At 42.0% G+C, this 19,543-nt stretch overlaps 1 protein-coding gene across 5 annotated transcripts in view; it reads right to left on the reverse strand.

The window, feature by feature from the left end:
- The window catches only part of ATP8A2 (ATPase phospholipid transporting 8A2), a 326,111-nt gene that overhangs the window by 11,713 nt on the left and 294,855 nt on the right, over window positions 1-19,543 (reverse strand). For all 5 annotated transcript variants that reach the window (XM_064645382.1, XM_064645383.1, XM_064645384.1 and 2 more), the window contains 2 exons: window positions 19,182-19,286; window positions 3,677-3,768 (listed from right to left, as the gene is read on the reverse strand). In XM_064645382.1, coding sequence (XP_064501452.1) covers window positions 3,677-3,768; window positions 19,182-19,286 — 197 coding nt within the window. The remainder of the gene's footprint in view (window positions 1-3,676; window positions 3,769-19,181; window positions 19,287-19,543) is intronic.

Here is a 19,543-nt window from a genome sequence, read left to right on the forward strand (position 1 = left end):
TTTTCTCCATTGATTAATAAGGTGCAAACCATATGCTCTGTGTTCAGATTTTCCCTATGCAATCACCATATTCTGTCAAAGGAAGAGGGATTTTCTTTGCTAGTACAGGAAATCTGGGCCAAGTGCAGTAATCCTCATTCAGGCACAGCTATTGGCATTTCAGGGGGAGTTCTGCCGAAGCTGTGCTTTAATGGGAGTGGGATTCAGATCTATTTTTAAAGAGCATGCTGAGACAAATGATAACTAACACTGCCAGGGATGTTACAGGAGGGAAACTGCACTAGAGAGATGTTGTGGGACTTTCCTTATAGATGGACAGGTCTGAGGGTACCTGAGCAAGAGGGGAACATCGCTCCTCCCATCCTGCTGGTGAGGCTCTGGAGGCACAGGTGATACAGGTCAGTCACACAGAAGGAAAGGGGAGGTCAGAGGCATCTTCTGAATCTACAGAGCTTCTCTAAAGGAGGTGCTACTTTCAAAAAGTCACAGCAAAAAAAAGACACAGATTTGGATGGAGACCTAGAGAAAACTTCGTTGCCAGCAAACCCTCTGAGGGAGAGCTTTTGCAAGTCATTATTGCTCGTTCCCCCAAGTGTGAGCCCTACAGCAAGCTAAAGGGAAGGGTCCAAAGACACATCTGGGAGGAGCCTGGTAACATTTCCTGCTCAGTCTTAAGAGGTTTCAGAAAGCAGATGGCATCAGGGAGTTCCCGATTTCACCAGACACCTTTGCCAGGAGACAGACCAAGCCTGGGTACCAGCATCGTCACTGCTGCCTACGTGATTCCACTAAGATGGTTTTATGTTAGCACATGGGCTTGACAACCGCATAAAACTCTTCCACTAAAGTCTCATGACAATGCCATCCAAATGGGAGCTTCACTTTTTTTTTCCTTTTTTTTTTTTTGAAGTAAACTTCCCAAATATTACACTGGTACGAAGAAACCACGTAATTTTTGATAGTACAAGCTAGTAGACAGATTTCTTTCATGCTTCTGACAGCTCTACACAATTCAGGAACACACAGAACAAAGTCAGACCAAGCAAAACAGCCATGAAGGTTTTACTTTAAGGGCATACCCTTCCAGGGGTTACTAAACTGGGCCTACTTTCCAAGGCAGCCACTCTGAGACAGTCTCTTTAGGGAGGGAAGCATTTAAGAGACTAATCCTGGCTGGCACTCCTGTACAGCACTGACATGGCACTGTCTGTGTGGTTCTGCTACCCACTTTGGGGGCTGGATCCACAAGAGCCCGGTGCCATATGGGAGCACCCCAGCCACAAATCATCAAATCATGCCTGAAAGTCTTGTGCTGTGCTAGTGCTTCTGTAGAGGGGCTGACTTACCAACAGAGAGCTAATGAAACACACGCAGAATGAGCTTCTGCCTTTCTCACAGGGCTGTGCAGACTTAACTCAGTCAGCTCTTTCCTCCCACCACAGACCACTAGTAGTAGCCTGGAAACTCTCCATAAGATTTTTCTCCTTTCCATGTGATTGGAAACAAAGCTATTTAGGTATTGCTTCATCTCAAAACATTTGGTAGTGGTTGTTGTCAAAAATAAAGTGATTCTCAAACTAGTACTGCATCTTCGCAATCTGTGCTAGGGGAAATTTAATCCCATTTTCATTCCTTGTTGGGACCAAGGCAATTCATTTGCTTAAGCCCTCATCAGCGCTAACTAAACTAACCATTTTCCTGCTTTATATGCAAGTGACAGATTCAGAGTGGAAGTCACACAAGCAATTTTTGGTCTTCACAGGCGGGTAACTTATGGCCTGGTAGAAACAGGAACAATTCAAGACTTCAAACACAGTGCTTATAGCGTGATTTAAGATACTGGCCTGGCATGTCAAGGCTACTGCCCCATTCATCAACTCTTTGCTTTGAAGATTTCTAGCATTTAGTAAACAGTTTAGGGTTGTGAAAACAGCACGTGTTCACTGGATTTCACACGGCCTTGTACATATAGCAGCTATGCAATACTGGAAAATAATATTTGACAAGAGATGACAGAAGTCATGGATACACCACAAAAAGCATCTTTCAGTCCCAGCAGTTTCAAAATCAAAATTTATGTTCATGTGAAAAACAGACTGCTGATTGTAACCTGTCCTGACTGGTCTGACTCATTTAGCACTTAATCATTTGCATTTATAGGGAAGTTGGTTATCCAAACTAGAATTTATTTTGATCTCATTTTTCTTTCCCAACAGCTATTTACCTACTAATAACCTGATGATGTGTTCTATGAGACTAAAAGCACATATTAAGTCTGACTAGTCACCTCTGGTGTATCTCTCTTCTGTACCTTGTTAAGGCTTTACAGCAGACTACTTTGACAGCAATTTATTTAAGCATTTTACAGATTTCTTCTGCCAACCATAGCTTTTGCAATCTTCTCAAAGATCATGTTTGCATGTCCAAAGCTGTGTTGCTACCAGCATTCTCGGCTGCTTGACACAAAGGATTAAATACTGGCAGAAACATATGGTCCACAGGACTGCTCTGCACACCAGCCTCTCTTCCCAGGAGCAATGGGATTGATTGCTGAGGACTCTATGTCCCTTTAAAGTGATGGCCGTGCAACAGATCTATGAAGGACAAAGACTATCAGATCCATCACTGTTCCACCCCTTCTAGTCAAATTCCCTGTGGAAAACAGGAATATCTCAGGTATTTGGGTTTTCAAATCCCAGCCCTGCCTCCATGACCTGAACCATAACAGTTCTGCTACAGAAGACGACACAGCTAGCAATGAGATTTGATTTCAGTGATTCTTTAGTCAGAGATGTCACTTCTCACTGCAATGGCAATACGAACCTCAAATCCTGAGTGCCTGCCCCTTGCCCTGTGCGCTGCAGTACTGCACACTGGGGGGCTGTTTTCTTTAGTAAGATGAGCATATTTTGACCACTAGTTTAACCACAAGAGAGACTGCATTTTACCAATACAAGGGGCTGACTGGACTTCCTAGTCCCCCAAGACAGCATGGTCCTTCAGTGTATCTGGCCTACAGAGCTGTTAACAATGATTTTTAATACTGTGGAAGCCCTTCTAACACTGACAAAAACCCATCAGGTCCAGCAGATACAAGGCCTATTCCTCTAGGAAGATGAATAAATGCAATTTATTCGAAACAGCAGCAGTAGTGAGATGTGATGTTACTACTCTTCCCCCAGCAGTGGCCAAAGTGGGAGAGGAGAGAGGCAGCTCTGCAGGCCATGGCTTTCCTCATCAGCAACACACAGAATCCCAAGTGGCATTATTGAAACATGGCTGTGTTCTCAGCTAACCACAGATAATATGATTTCTCATACAGAAACCACTTCTATCTAAGCTAGGCTCTATCACAGCATTTATTTTATGCAGAGTTTTTGATTTTTTACAGTATCCTTAAGACTATCAGCATTCTACCTTTAGAGAACCTGCTTACTGGGGTTTTGTCATTTGGGCCTGTTGATTGGTTCCTGGGGAATTAACCGCATTTGAGCTCCACTTGCCTACGGCCAAATACACTAATTCCACTTCCAAATGTATGTGTCTTGCTTGGCAGCTCAGCCTCTGTGCTAGATTATCTCTACCTACAATTTAATTAAAAAATAATCACCCTTTGCTTCACTCATCTGGGACTGACTGCTGTGCAACACACACGCACACATGATCCGCTACTTACGTGATATACTTTGCTGGACAGAATGAGCACGGAAAAGGCTCGGAGGAGTTTTCCTGCCAAGCCTTTTTAACAAATGATCACGTTCGTTCACGCTAAGGGAGAGAGGAAAAAAAAAAAGAAAAAATACCAGTGAGTAACTAGATAATTTCAAGGTAAAAGTCAGCTGTATTTAAAGTACTTGGCAGCTTTGACTTTGTCAATATTTGAGATGGTTGTAGTACGAGAAAGAATTTCCCTTTTTTTTTGTTTAAAACTGCACATTATCAAGAGAACTGTCTAATGATGGAAACTCATCCTTTCTAAGGACACTTTGTATAAGTCTACTTTTAGTCAGTCCATCTCTAATATTACCGTTATTGTAATTTCTGAATGCTTCATGCCTCTAAATTATTACAAACCACGTTAGAAGTCTGATCAAGTAATACAGAACATTAAAAAGAAGATTTCTCTTTAGTATTATATACATTAATCACAGCGCCCACAAATGGCCTTAGAGAGAAGGAGCAAAGCATTGAAGCTTAGCACAAGGTAGAAGGCTTCTATCACACCTGCAAAACGACCTGAAGCAACAAAAGGTGGGAACCATAGTTAATTCTATCTCCTAAAGAACATTCTTATTTTCCTCATGAGAAAGAAAACTTTCTATCTTTTTAAAAAAAAAACACAAAACTTTGTTTTTCACAGTTCCTGTCAAAGGCCTGAAAAAATTATTGTTGAATTTACAAAAAGTAAAAATACAAACTTGAGGTGAAAAATACAGTATGTTTACACTAGGTTTAACACACATACACAAATCATTAGAGATGCTCTCCACTCTGATTTTTATTAAAAACACAACATTCATTTAATCAAGAATTTTATGCCCAGAATTAACAAATGATGACTAAGATCCTGACCTTTCAAAGCATTTAATTATGTATACAAGTCCTATTAAGTTTGATGAGGTTTTAAAATAACGTTATCAAATCTCACTGCACTGGAGCCTCAAATAACTTCAACATCAGATTATTTTCAGAAAGATATCACAGTCTATTTTAGTTCAAAGTTCTCCACAATTGGGCTGTTTTTAACATTTCACCCTTGTTCCTAACACCGAGATGGAGCTAGTGCATAGAAGGAAATCTACTTGCTGGAGCAGCTCCCTGCAGCGTCTTTATCCCATTTGCACCACATTTACACTGTGTCTCCATTTTCACAGTCTGCTTTTTCTTTCACATCTTTATTCACAAGCAGTAATTCCACTAGTTATGCTGAAAACATGGATACACACCTGAACGCCAATGCATTACAAATTCACATGCATTTGGTACATGAAATGGAAATCCCAGCAAGCACAGCTGCTGCCGGCAACAAGCTTACAACAGATTTAAACAAACAACTCCCTTTCACTGAAGCAGTTTGCTAACTTCAAACAAGAAAGTAACTGAAGAATCTCTGAGATGCCTATAATATGTAATCCAGCCATGCAGGCTTATATTCCACTTAATAGTCCATTAAGGTAACAGCCAGGCTCAGTCCTCTGTTCAGTGCATAATGAGATGTCCACAAAAGAAAGGGAGGAATCCTTCTCTTTTTCCTGGGGTCTCTAAGCTCACACACCTGAACTGGAAGCTTGTAGAGCCTAGAGACTCCTCCTTTAAAATGTTTACAAACTGTCAAGTGTTTTCAGACACTTGGTCTCTTCCCCACTCCTTCCCTTGGCACCACAGAATCACACCTGCAACAGATACGCCAGGTTGCTTTCTCTGCCTGCAGTCAGTAGTACTCCCTCAATATAAAACAGAAGTTGATAAAAGATTTGGAAGCAAAAGTAAAGATTCCAACCAAGTTTGTCAAACAATCTCTAAGAAGATCATGAGATCTGCATGTATTCAAAAAAGAGGGTCACAGGTTTCCATTAAAACCAGGGTTACCGTATGAAAGCTTCTAAAATCTTGGAAGACCCAATTGCTTAAAAAAACAAAGACTAGTTGTTGTCTGTAAAAAAAAATCAAGTACATACAGAAAGAAATTTCTAACCGCTCCAAGCAGGCAGCATAATAGAAAGCATGTACTACAAAGAAAGCACGTACTACGCCAGGTAAGGGTGATGCAATGGAAGGCATGAAACAAGACACGAGACTTCTCTAACCTTTAACAGCTTGCTCACGAAGTTGGCAGCCTGCAGAGCCAATCACTACTAGTGCACGTGCAAATTAGTGATGCTGTATTGTACAACCTCCTGCTGATTGTAGAGGACTGCTGGGTAACCTGTTGGTGTAGTGAAACACTGTCTGAACCAACTGCTGTCCTGTGAATGATGGAAGTGGAACACTTGTTCACCTTCTGCAGGTGAAGAATATGCAAGAAGAGTCTTTCCCGTCTCAGTGGGAGAACTGGAGGGCAATTTAAAGAAGGAAATTTAAATCGATCAAAAATATTTATTTTAAGGGACAAATAAGCAATATTTGCCACAAAATTCTTACACTGAGAATGGAATTAATCATAGCAGCAAAAAGCGTGAGGAACGAATTCTACATCTGTCTGTCTACCACACAGCAACAGATGAAGTGCAGGCCAATAATGCTTAGCTCCTCAGGCTTCTCCATGAAATGTGTGGAGGAAAGCGTGTTGTCAAGGGACTTCTGAACAGGAACCACACATTGCAGCTTTAAGAAAGCCAAAGCTACACTATCTTTGATATTGCTAATTATAATCAACAATTTCAAAACTGAAGTCACATCTGATTTTCCCATTTGGGAAATTATATTGCATTATATCTATGCAGAGAAAGAAAAACTCATGAAGAATTAGAGCATTTGTGGCTTAAGTAGAAGGGATGACTAAACAGACTGCAAGTCAAGACCAGTCAAGTACTATAAAATAAGCTCTTAATACACAGAGGTTAATGCAACACAGCTCTCTGAAATGGATGAGTATTTGATTTATTAACAGATACTAGATCTCCCAATACAAACCCTGAAAGGAAAGTGAAGTGGCTTTCTTAAAGTGTTTGCACTCATACTGAGTCTCCACTTTCAGAAAAGGTTTTTGTCTGCTGCCAGCAGGTAACAAAGTGAAGACCTCTCACTCTCCCTCACACTTTGATGCAAAACTAATAACAACACTGGACTCACAGGCAACAGGTTAAGCCTTGTTCACAGAAATACTGCTTGTTAACAATCCCAAGCATTAGCCATGATTTTCAATTTAATTCTGCTTTCCAGTGACTCAGAGTCAGTGCCTAAGCACCCCCATGGGGTCTAAGGATAGCATCTTAAGATGCCTTGAGGCAAAAGGATAAGAGATCATAAGATCATACTCTGAATACAGGATAGTTGTGTTCATATTCAGGACCTCAAAAATTGTGTCAGAATGGAAGAAATCACAAACCTGGACATTCTTATGGAAGGCAATAGTGAGATATGCTTTGGTTGGTGACCTCTGAGGGGGTAAGGGAGAGGCACCACCTATTTGTAATTATATGAAGGACAAAGGACACAGACAAAATGCTTTGAACTAAACAAACAGTAGATTAGAATAATAATTATTAAAATGTCCCAACTCTGAGGGTTACTATGAAAAAAATGATTAAAAAAAAGTCAGTATGCACGTCAGCTAAATCCAGATTCAGTTGCTATCAATAATGCAGAATACCTGGGGCCAGGAATACTTTTGCAATGGCTTCATAAGAGGGTTAAGACAACTTCTGCCTGCCTGGAAGTCTGTGCTAAAAACATCACACAAATCCATTAAGTGAATGACAAATCAAAAGGTAAACTAAAGGTAACACATTATTTCATAACAATGTTTTCAATTCCATGAATAAAATGACTCTTCCATCTTCCTAACTGAATAGCCCTAAGGTGTCAACAGAGACCTTCATTTAATCTTTGTGTTCTCTTCTTCTCATCCCTCACAAAAGCAAACAGCCCTTAAATCTCGGCAACAAACATCTGGCTTTACACATTCAAATGAGGTGCATCAAAACAAACAGAATAATTCAAAGCTGACCACAAGGTTCTGCTGTCTCATTTGCTGAAGTAATTAAAAAAAGATGAGCTTCACCACAAATTAGCTCTACTGAGCGCTAATTAGCGTTAATGAGGATTTGTAGTATTTGGTATAGCTTGACCCAGAATGTCCTCCTGAGTCCACTAATTGGCTGGTGGGAAAAGCAGGGATCACAAAACAGGGAGGGTTAAAGTGGATGCAGGTGTCTCTTAAAATTGAATCTTCCCTGAGAAAACACACACATAGTCCAGTTAAAAAATACAAAATAAAACATCAGAGCCCTCCTTCTCTTACAAGATCTGAACTTTTTGTTTGTGTTTTGTTACAATGTACTAGAGGAGATAGAGAATAGAAGCACACCGAATGTGCAAATACACTTATTGCTGTTGGTTTTAACTCACTGCCCCTCTTCAGTCAGATATACACATATGAAATGACTTTCTTTGTTTCTGCTTTTCCACTTTGTAGAAGGAAGAACTGATGTACTAGCGAAGCCCTACCAGGGCTGCTAGAGATGACACAACTAAAACGCACAAGCACACTTCCCAGCTGCTACCCCCACCTCAAAAACATGCAAAGAACCTGTGGCAGAAGCACGGCTCTTCAGTGCAAGATACTCAGCATCCGTGGGTAAGCCCAGAGAACAAGAAAGCTGCAGCTGCTTTCCCTGTCATCTGAATAACTATGAAGCCCTCACTATACTGCCTGCATGTGCAGCATCACTGTTTCTTCTATCCTAAAGTGCTGCTGCAGCACATAGCAACAGGTAAATGATTGTACAGCTTGGTTTAAAATAGAAAATCCTTCAAGGCTGAGACTGAAGTTTTGCCCTTAACTCCACAGCCATACTCCTGACCACATGCATTTTCAAAAAAAGCAGCAGATAAATCCCTGTTCAGCCTCTTTCTTTCCACTGCCACATACTCTGCTAAACACACTGTTGCCCTGGCTGGCCTGCATTCTCCTCCTATTGGAAGAAGCATCTTGCAATGCATTGTCCACGACTGCAACAGCAGGGATGGGAGAGAATGAGGGAAGGGAGAAGAAGTATTTGCAAAATATCCTCTGTGGCCACACACAGAGTAAAAGATTAGAAAGTTTCTATCCCTGCCATCTTTAGCTGTGGATTAGATTTTGAGGGGAAAAGAGGATATTCTTCTCCCCCTTTTAAAATTTTAGAATTAAAATATAATAATTCATTGCCTCCATAACAACAGTAACTTACACAAAAGTTTGCTGTTTCTTGTTGACATTTTTCAGTCACTGAAAAACACAACAAAATAAAATACACAGAGCGAGAAGAAAGGTCTAAAGCAGACTTCTCCAGCTTTGATCAATCCTAACCACCAAATCCTTTACAAGCAGATTGTTGATTTTCACTTCATTCTCTTGGCTCTCAAACTCCATTAAGTGTCTTCTGAAGAACAACTGGGGGTTCAAGCACTATGGCTTCTTCCTACCTATTACCTGGCAAAGAGGACTCACAGATCCCTCTCTGGCTGCTAGGACATATCTGAGGATTTATTCACTACCTCAGATATTCCTGAGGATTTATTCACAAGTTTCGTCTCTCACCTTTAGTGAATTATTTAAAGGCTTACAGAATCAATCATGGTCCTGGCAGACAGAGAGCAAGTACCATACACCAGGAAGAGTCTGTGGCCACACCTTTGTAATTGGCCAGAGGAGACCTATTTTTCTTCTTCAGATACTCCCTTCTGGCTGAGGGTACTCCCCCAGAACAGCCGCAGGCCTCAGTTTAACTTGTTTTCTTTTAGTTTAGTCTCAAGTGCATTACTTGAATGTGCATACAGGAACTGTTGAGAGTTATGCAGTGGACAGAGAAATAACTAACACAGGCTTGGCATAAGAAGAATGTAAAAACAACATTCATGCAGACCAGGAATTCAAAATTAAATCATGAAAGTCATCTCAAATGCAAGTCACACTAATGTTGAGCGTTCAGCAAAACTCTGTGCTCAAACACCCAGAACAACTCAGGGCAGGAAGAAAGGCCTGACTGGGTGAGTGAGCAAATACACCTCTGTCCTCTGTGCTTCAGAGACATCACAGAGAGGAATCACCTTCCTGCAGAACAGCACAAGTGGCAACTATGGGCATCTGCTGGTTTTTTGATCCACAAAGAGGAGATGTTATTTTTTGTTATCTAGCATTGGATTGCAGGAATGTTCTACTCTGAGGTCAGAGGAGGAGGTCTTTTTAATTTAAAAGGTAAACAGGCATTACTGATAATGAATTTGCAGTGTAACCAAAGGAAACCTCTGGAGCATTTCACAAGGAAGTGTCTGACGCATATAAACAGTAAAACAAAAATCAGCATTTTCTTTGCAGAGTCAGCATCTACACACACTGGTCCTTAATCACTCTGGATCCAGATGAAATAGACATATCAAACCGTCCTCCTTTTGCATTCTACTGTAAAAATTCAGCGAGCCATCAACAAAAAAACTCCAGCCCACGGCTAGGAGATCAAAGGGTCACCAGCACAAACCACAGAGAAATAAAGACAGAAGTGTTGCCTGTGTCACTTGTAGGTTGGGAGGTGCAAGAAGTAACCTGTCAGAAGTGATTCCTGCAGCAGACAGCCGTGTTTTAAGGAGTATCAAGTCCTTGCTGAGGGCTCAGCAACAGCCACCTTTCCAGGGAAGCAGAGCCCGTATGCCTTGCCATAGTATAACTCTTTCAGGCCTTTTTAGTGCAGCAGCTCCCCTCCAGCAGGCTTCCCAAGCACATGTGACAGCCACAGAAGAGAAACTCCCCTTCCCCAGACAGAAGGCAACTCTTTAGGGAACCTTTCTTCTTTATGAACTATATTTGACATTATCCAGCCAAATGTTTGCCTGTTAAGTATCTGGATGTGTGGCCCTGCAAGGATAACTTGGAACATACTGAGAGCAGCCATGTAGCAAGCTCTCCAGGCCTGATGGAGTACTGAGCTCAGCCCAGGGGTGGTTGCAAGTTGTTTATCCCGCCTGGATGTGAAAAGGTTAAGAGTGTCAAACACCTTCAGCGACAGCTCCGTGGATGTCCTTCGAGGTGACTGATGGCTAAAGCAGCCCCTGCCCCTACCAGTCACTGGGAGAACCTGACAGTTCTCCCCACACCATATGACTTCCTTCAGCTCACTTAACATGTCGACCCCACCAACAGTGGAGCTGATCTAGCTGAGGAGCCAGGGTAAAGATGGGCCCATGTGATCACGGCTGGTAACGAGTGGTTTGCAAAATTATTAAGCCAGACTTGCAGCCACATCAACAGAAACCCATGGATCCATGGCCGTCACCAATGCCCTGAAAAAACACTGTTGTTACAGCTTGTGATTTGGCTTGGCAGAATGCTGCTTCAGCCAAACAGCAGCTTTCCCATTGCACCCCAGAGGTCTGGATGAAGGAGCACCTGCAGCCAGAGGGCAGTAGCAGCAGCAGGCCCCACAGCAGGTGCACACAGGTCTACCCCTGTTGCCACCTTGTACCCATGGCAGAACCATCCTGCAACAGCAGAGGCCAAGGCACGTTGTGAGCTTCAGCCAGCCCCCATTTGCAGCACCCAAATCGTACACAGAGTTCTAGAGCCAAATTCTCCTCCACTCTAAGCCCACACAATCTTCTTCAACTTGGTTCTTAAAGAGGAATGGATAAAAGTAGGACAAAACTTTTTCTTTTGGTGACAAGCAAGGATGATTTACATTTTCTTTTGTCATTAACAATGTCCTAAGGCAGAAAAGCTAGATTCCTTTTTGACTCCTAGAATCAGTTGGACAGTCCATTCTACCCTTCATTTTTGAGACTTACTCCTAAACTTCTTTCAAAGACTACTACTTAGAACAGAAGGGTATAGATTGGGTTTGTGTAGCAAGGTTTTGGCAGTAGGGGTCTACAGAGGTGGCTTCTGTAAGAAGCTGCCAGAAGCTTCCCTCGTGTCCTACAGAGCCAATGTCACTTAGCTCAAAGACGGAGGGTGAGTAACAGAGCAGCTTTGAGGGGAACCTGGTGTCCAGTGAGGGTGAACCCACAATAAGACCAAGCACATTTTAAAAATACCATCTAAAAAATCGGACACTAAACATCACATTCCTCTCTGAAATGCAACAACCCTAAGAAAATAATTGAGATATCTCTCTCCTTAAAGTACCTTCCATTTCTAAGCACTGCAAACACTATGCATATGTTTATACATTTCCTTGGGACAGGGGGGGCAAACACCCTTGATAGCTGTCCCAAAGTCAACCAACTTAACACTGCCCAGTTTTGCCTTCAGCCTTTCCAAAATGTGGGAATTGACTCAATTTAAACATTTCAGAAGCAGAAAAGGCAAAGTGTGGCTTGCTGCTTTTCAGCAATCCTCCTTTTGGTATCAGTGCTGTTGAATTCTTGTCCCTAATTGCTTCACTTTGCACTTACTCTACTGGGTGCTTGGTCATATCCCTTACAGATAAGGTGGCAATACAGTTGTAATTATAACATTCTTTTCCTAGTCATTCATTTTTTCAGAACTAGTCACCTTGGCAGTTGAAGCTTTCTGTGCTTGGTCTCTATGAATAGATGTTTTTTTGGTTTCGGGTCTTTGTGTGTGGTTTGGTTTTTGTTTTTTTTATTTATTCCAAGTTTTCTGGATTTTCCACATAAGTCCACTTACATACTCTCATTTAAGTTAAAGTTACTTCTGTCTTCAAAAACTCTAAACTCCTCTTATCAGCTTTTTTCTTCCTTTTCTTTAGAGATAAAATAAAAGCTTAAGAATAAAGCTTAAGAACAGCTCAAGGCAACAACAAAAAATGGTGAACTTTGAAAGTGTCGTGATACAATTTAGAGCACAGCCCGTGACATTTAGCTGATCTGAAAAAAAACCCAAATTGCCTTTCTGTAAGCTTTTAAGTATTTTGTAATTGTCCACTAAATATTTAATACCTAATACAACTTGTGTTTTCTTGTTCTTGCTATGCATAACTTAGCACTTTATTCTTTACCGCAAATCAGAAGGGTGAATGCTGACTGTCCTGCCTCTCTTTCCAGACCATGTTAACCAGGAGGGGAGCCAGGGTCCAGGCAGACTGCTGAAGCCATTAGGCTGGAACAGTTGTTATGGAGCAGTTCTCCTGCTGTGCAGCCTGGAGGGGAAGATTTCTTCTCTCCCCTGCGGAGATCCCCAGTGCCCAAGCCAGTAATTTAGGATTAGGCATCAGAGGGATTGGCCCCTTAATCAGTTTTAACTCTCATCTTGTTATGTTCTCTTTTCTTCTAATCTTTCTTTTCAATTTACAGCTTCATTTTGGCCTTTGTGCCGATACTGTACCTCCGTCAACTTTGACTTTGGTAGTAGATTTGATCACAGTTGTAAATCCTTCTCCATGTCACCAGGTTTTAACCCTATTTGTGCAATGGATCTCCCTCAAGGTTACATGATAGGTACAATGACGATGTGAAATAATTAATTGCACCGGGGAAGAGGCATGTCAGCTCCAACTGGTTTGCACTAGCACCAGGCACTTGAATCCCCAGTATCAGTGGGAACATGGTAACTCTCCCCCTTCAACACTCTGGCCAGGTTCCAAAACCTCCTCTGTCCTCCGCCCCTTCCCAGCTCTGCCCCACAGCCTCCCCACAGTGGAATCAAACCTAGTGATTTCAAGTGCCTCACACACATGGGTTAGAAATGCCAGAAATTAATTGTACATGTTAAAACAAGGAAATAATGTGATGATGCCTTACTTATATGGGACAGGAGGGAGAGAGAAAGGGTCAAGTGTAAAATAAAACAAAATTATGCATTTTCCACCTACCATACATGAATGTTTACCATATGGAATCAAAGAATTTAAAAAAAACCCACTGATATAATTTTATGTGCTTTTTGGTAGTAAAAGGAGTCTAATATCTTTTTACTAGAAAAGCTGCAAGGAAAAATCATAAATATGCCAGTCACTTTCTTGTGTATGCTGGTGGAGAAATCTCACCTTTGCTTCCCAAAAATGGTGTGAAGAACATCTGGAAAAACTGATAAAAAGGATGCTGAAACCTCAAAACCCAAAATACACCTCTCCCTCTTGAACCTCATTTTATGCTCAGCTGCACTGGATGGGCTGGATTCAGATCACAGTCGTGCGTATCCTGAGCAAATACACTGAAGTCAACACATTCATGAAACAAGAATTCGGCTCCAAACATCCAATGCCATTTAACCAGTTGAAAGCACCAGACTAAGTCTGAATCAAGTAAGATTCATTGTACCTGCTGATGTGAAGGGGCCTTACTGGCATGGTCTCCCATTTCAAGTAGATGTAACTTGAAATGCATCAATAAAGAGACAAAGTGCTTTGAAATATAATGAACCCAAGCCTCAGTCCTGTTGATCTTAACGAAAAAGCTTGCAGCTTCCTCAGGAACCATTAGACCAGGTCCTCACTTTATTCATGTGTTTGTTAAAAGTTAAGTCTGTTTTGCCATTTCTGCTTCTGCTGGCACAAGGTTGAGGCCTCTGCTCCTCTCAGTTCTGAGCACAGCCACAAGCCTGAGACAGGTTACCGATGTTTCCCTCTTGCTCCTCCCCAGGGACCTGTGGAGTGGGGAAATCTCCACGGGTACCTGTGTCAGCTCACCAATTACCCACTAGGTCATGCAGCTTCTGAAATGAGATAAGCATCTACCCTCACACACCAAATAAAACCCAGGCTAAGACAAATAAGACAACTTGCTCTCAGGGCGAGAGCTGGTCATGCACGTTTCACTAAAGCAACAGAGTTAGATTTGGTGAGAAGCACGTAAATGAAAGAGAATTTACACCAGCATGCCTCCTTGTTGAAGGCAGACAGTGGAGAGCCTGTGGGGAGCTCCTGTTTTAGGTGTACCAAAAAAACTTTTATGCAATGGAGGTAAAAGAGGCACCATAGCCATCCCCAGTGGGTGTCTGAGAGCAGCAAGAGGAAAGAGGCATACTGAAAAACGCTGCACAAACACACACTGCAGCGCTTCCTTACTGCTCACGGCAATACCTCGCTAGGTCTGTAGTTGCTTCCTTTCACCTTTGTTGAAGACAAGACACTGCCTCCCAGAATTCCGAACCGTTTGAAGAAATTCTTCCCAATACCTCAGTGATGCGGGCGCTTTCCTGCAACACCCCATACAGGCCCTTCAGCTCCTTGTAAAGTAGATCATGAAAACCACGTTCTTCTTCAGTATAAAATAATCTTCTAATCCTGGCCACCAAGCAATTAATAACAGGACAGAAAAAACAACCAAAAAGCTCCTTTCAAAGGGAGCTCTCTGGCAATTCTAAGACAGAGAAACCCTCTGAAACAGGAAATCTACTGCCGCAAAGAGGGTGCTGCACAGCTTTGCTCACTCTCCATTAGCTGGCCAGTGGAGCAATAAAGTGACAAGAGTTTCCAAAGTAAAGTTTGCTTTGGTGCCTAATCAGGCTTTACTCCACCTGAACTCCTGCTGACTTCAATGAGAGGTTAGATGGAGTGAAAAGTGAATGAGGACTTGAAGGTTTGGCCCTTTATGAGCCAAGATTTAAGCTGTAAACTTATTTAAAGACACGAGAATCTCTGCAGCTGAACTCAATGCCACTTTTGAACACAAACCTGTAGAAAACTTGTTTTTCTTTGTGCAAATCTCACATGTTAACATGATTAAATCTGCTGGGCAGGTGTCTTCTCATGTCCATGTTTGCTTTGGCACACAAGCTGCCCCTCTCACCTCTCTAAATTCATGAAAATTTAGTGTTAAAGCCTGCCTTTTGTTACATGAGCGTGCCAGGGAGCCCCTCTGCCTTCCCACACCAAGGCTTGCTCATGTCACAGCTGGGCTGAAGTTCAGCCCAGCGCTGCCAGGTGCCCAGACTGGGGAGAGCAAGTGTGGGTACTCATCTTCCATATGCAGGCAAGCGTGGCATGGGATCTACCAACAGCTCCTTACTGCAAAATCCGTCTGCTGCTTCTCAAGCTGTTTCTTGAGTTGCCAGTTTTCCAGCTTCCCTGATGAATCCCCTGCTCCTGGAATCATCTGACTGATCATCCCAGCTTCCATGAAAATTAGTTTTTAGCTATTCAGATGAGATATACAAATGAATCAGAACATGACCCTTTACAGCTCAAAACTATACACTTGATATAATCTCCAAGCCACCACCGTAATGCTATTTGCAAGGGTTTTGGGACCCAGTTGTAGCGCTCAGAGTGCTGACACTCTGCCCTGCACAGACCGGACAGTCCCTCACCTACCATTTCCCTTGCTGTTTGCTCCCTGCCATTGGTACGGCAAAAATCTGCACCTGTTTTTTTAGATCAATACAAGCAAGTTCCATTTTAGAAACTGTTCAAAGGGGCTAAGATTCAAAAGCATGTAGCAAGCACTAGTGAAGACATTTTTTATTAGCCCAGAAAAATGTGTCTAGCAAGAACAGTTGGCAGGGTGAAGACCCTCTAAGACACAATAGGCATATTTAGGTATCAAGTGGCACACGCAGCTCTCCCAGCACTCCTTTCCCAAGTGCAGAGATGACCCAGGTATTATCTGCTCGCATTTTATAGCAATTCAGCTGAGCCACAGCAAACTAATGGCATCCTGTTGTGCAAGTCTAGATGCTTTTTGGGCTTTGCAAATTGCTTTTTGTTTAGCAGATTAGTCCTGAACATTCAAATCTTGCACCTCATTTTTTGTCTGACGTCTAGGAAATTATAAAAGCAATTAGCTCCCTAAATCCTTCTCTTATCTGTAATTGGGTGTGATTTTTTTGTTGTTTGTTTGTGAAAAACACTGAACAAAAATAGTGTCCGCTATATGGGCCAGGAAAATAGACCCTGATGACAGCCAGCTTATCTTCCACAGCTGACTGAACAAACCAACAACTAATGGGTATGTTTTCAGGAACACTTCCAACCAAGAGCCGAGGTGACAGACAGACCCGTGGAGGTTTTACACAGCTCTACACTTTCCATTAGAAATGAGAAGACTCCCATTACTTTCCCTTCCTGCATAATGTCACATTGCCAGAAATATCCCAAGCGCAATGGGGCTATGGGCAGGAAGGTAGAACAAAGCATGTGCCTTAGAACACATTTCCACCAGCTTCAAGGAATTTTTTAAAAAATAAAGAACATGAACCAGAGACTGAAACTGCAGAAAGTTCCAACTCTGTTTCTTTCCCACCCTCACCCTTCCCTTTGGACAAGCACACGATTTCTAGCAGGTGTGAAAGAGCCAGGAGACAAACAAAAGAGATAAAAGACAGAAAAACTCTGGAGAGCACTCAGGAGGCCACAACACAAGCACAGCACACCAGCTCCTAGCAGGCAGAGGCACTCTACCATTATCTAGTTCACAGATGGACCACCCAGAAAATCTGGGAGCAATTAGGAATGAGAACAAACAAATGCATGGAAAGAAGGGGGGAGGGAAAATGGGAAGGAGAGCCAGAAGGGATTCCTTACATCATCTCCATGCAAGCGTTTCGAGAATGAAGTGAAGCTATATGGAGGAGGAATGCAGATGAAAGAGTTTGCAGTGAGAATGCAATAAAGTAAAAGGCTATGAAAACATGCAGCGTATGAATGAATTACAACATGGCCATTAAATTTACAGAAAGTCAGGACAGTGTGTAAACAGAGAAGAAACCCATCAAGTTCTTGGAGACACAGACACGCACATATAAACAGATCAAATGCTAAGTGTCTCTTGCTGTTAACAGCATGTCAACCCGCCTTGCAACCCAGGGATCTGTCAGGCAGAAAGCTGACTCACTTTCCTCTTCAGCTGTCAGTAACTGGCATTAAATACTGGCAGGAAAAACACAAATGCTACAAACCAACACCAATGCAACCTCACATACTATGCATGGATAGGAACCATAGCAACACCCAAGGGGCTTATACTACCAGAGCCGTGTGCCTGGGAACAGCCAAGTTTCTGCTCGTCTTGTTTCCACTTACCTGGCTGGCATCTAATCTCACTATTAGTCAGCACCTCCCAACACCAAGTTATACCTTTCTTGCTTCGGAGGCTGACCTGATCATGGTAACCAAGTGCTTTGGCCCAACTGATTTCAAAGTGACTGCTGAGCAACTCTAAAACCAAGGCCCATTATTTAATTAAATGCCTGATTTAAAGCATCTTTATTGGTTTTAATTGTGGCATAGAAGGTTGCCTTTGTTGACCAGTGCTGCAAAGTTTGCTTTCTCTTTTTAAATCATTTGATATGCAGTTTTTGACTTTTGCTAGTGAGTACAACTTATGAACTGTGTTCTGTGGGATCTAAAAGTCACAGCAAAAAAATTACTCTAAATAAAAGCTGAAGATACCAAGTGTTTTGAAGTGATCTTAATCAATAACACTGTGTTTACTTTGTCCTGGCCTCTGAGAAGCGAACTCTGGTCATTAAGGACATCTTATAAACACACTGAAGTTCACACAAGCATTTTTTAAAGCTTTTCGGTTTATCATAATCTCAGTAAACTCACTCCCTGATAATTTTCTCTAAAAACAGTCCTTATTAACTCACAAGTTCAGTTGAAAAAAATCTACTATCTGCTCCTCTTAGCAGCAGCTACAATATGGCAATTAGTTTACCTCAGAATAGACATCAAAGGCTCAAAGGATGACCCTGCCCCAGAAGAACAAAATCTTTTAAAAGCCCCATTCCACTCAGTTTGCTAGTTTATAAGGTTTGCTAAAATCCAGTTTAATGATCATGTAGTTTCTTAGCAAGTCATGTGGTGCCATATTGTGTAAGAAACAGAAGAGTTAGTTCTAAAACCTTTTTGAACTTGGAGAGCTTTTCCGACCAGCTGATGCAGAACCCCATTCTGAGATGGTAAATGAAACTGTTGGATGTAAAAGCCTGACCATGATTTTCTTTAGCTTCTTTCAGAAGAGACAAAAGTTCCCACACAACACATACTCTCCCCATACAATGAAAGATTCAATAATAGCAATACATTCAAGTCCATATGGTGCAGTTATAAGGGAGAGGCAAAACAAGAAACTAAGAATCCTGAAAGCAAGAGGCCTGTAAGCTGTGGTAGAAAAAGCAAGAGCATGAAAAAAAATTAAGGTGAAACTGGATGAAGTAGTAGGGCACACTGGATTAGACAGTTCTTCTTTTAGCTACAATGTTTATATTCTGAGCTGCTGACAGTTCCCTCCCCTAACATGGTTATCATACAATTTCTTAATTTTTTCTGACAAACTGCTTTCAAAACCAGTCTGGCCCAGTAGCCAGGTAATAGCACTACATGTTACCAGGCAGGGTGACTGAGCAGCAGTTTCCAATACAGCCTCACAGCAATAATGCAGAAGAAATGAAAATGGAAGGGCTGGTTTCACTGAGGGGGAACAGACATATATGAAAGGGAATAACAATAAATGAATAATACAGGAGAGAAGTCTTCTTACCCTGTCTAGAATCAGATTTGAATGGTGAATGAGAAATAGGGAGGGGAGAGGACAGGAAGGACAAAATGTTGCTTTAAATATTTAGCATAGACTTGCCCCACCTCTTTCCATTACTATCACGAAGCATGGCTTTTCCCAGCTCTCTTGTCTTCGTCTCCAGCTCCTGAACTTGTTCCAGCAAAGTTTTATGGTAGGTATGCTTAGCCCTGTACCACAAGGAAAAGACAAAAACAAAACAAAAAAGCCATGTGAACATTTGTTTTGCTACAAACCCCCAAATTTACCTGCCAGGGGAGAGGCACAGGGCCTTCCCTTGAAGGATTTGGAAAAGAAGGCACAGTGTTTCCATGTTAGTTCAGGTTCACAATACCTGGGAAAAAATACGTAAGAAATGAGAAATCAGGAGGACTTCAAATTCAACAGAGTTTGGCTGCTTCAACAGAACACTCAAAACCTAACTAAG

This window comes from Pseudopipra pipra, chromosome 2, assembly GCF_036250125.1.
Source record: "Pseudopipra pipra isolate bDixPip1 chromosome 2, bDixPip1.hap1, whole genome shotgun sequence".
Lineage (NCBI taxonomy): Eukaryota > Metazoa > Chordata > Aves > Passeriformes > Pipridae > Pseudopipra > Pseudopipra pipra.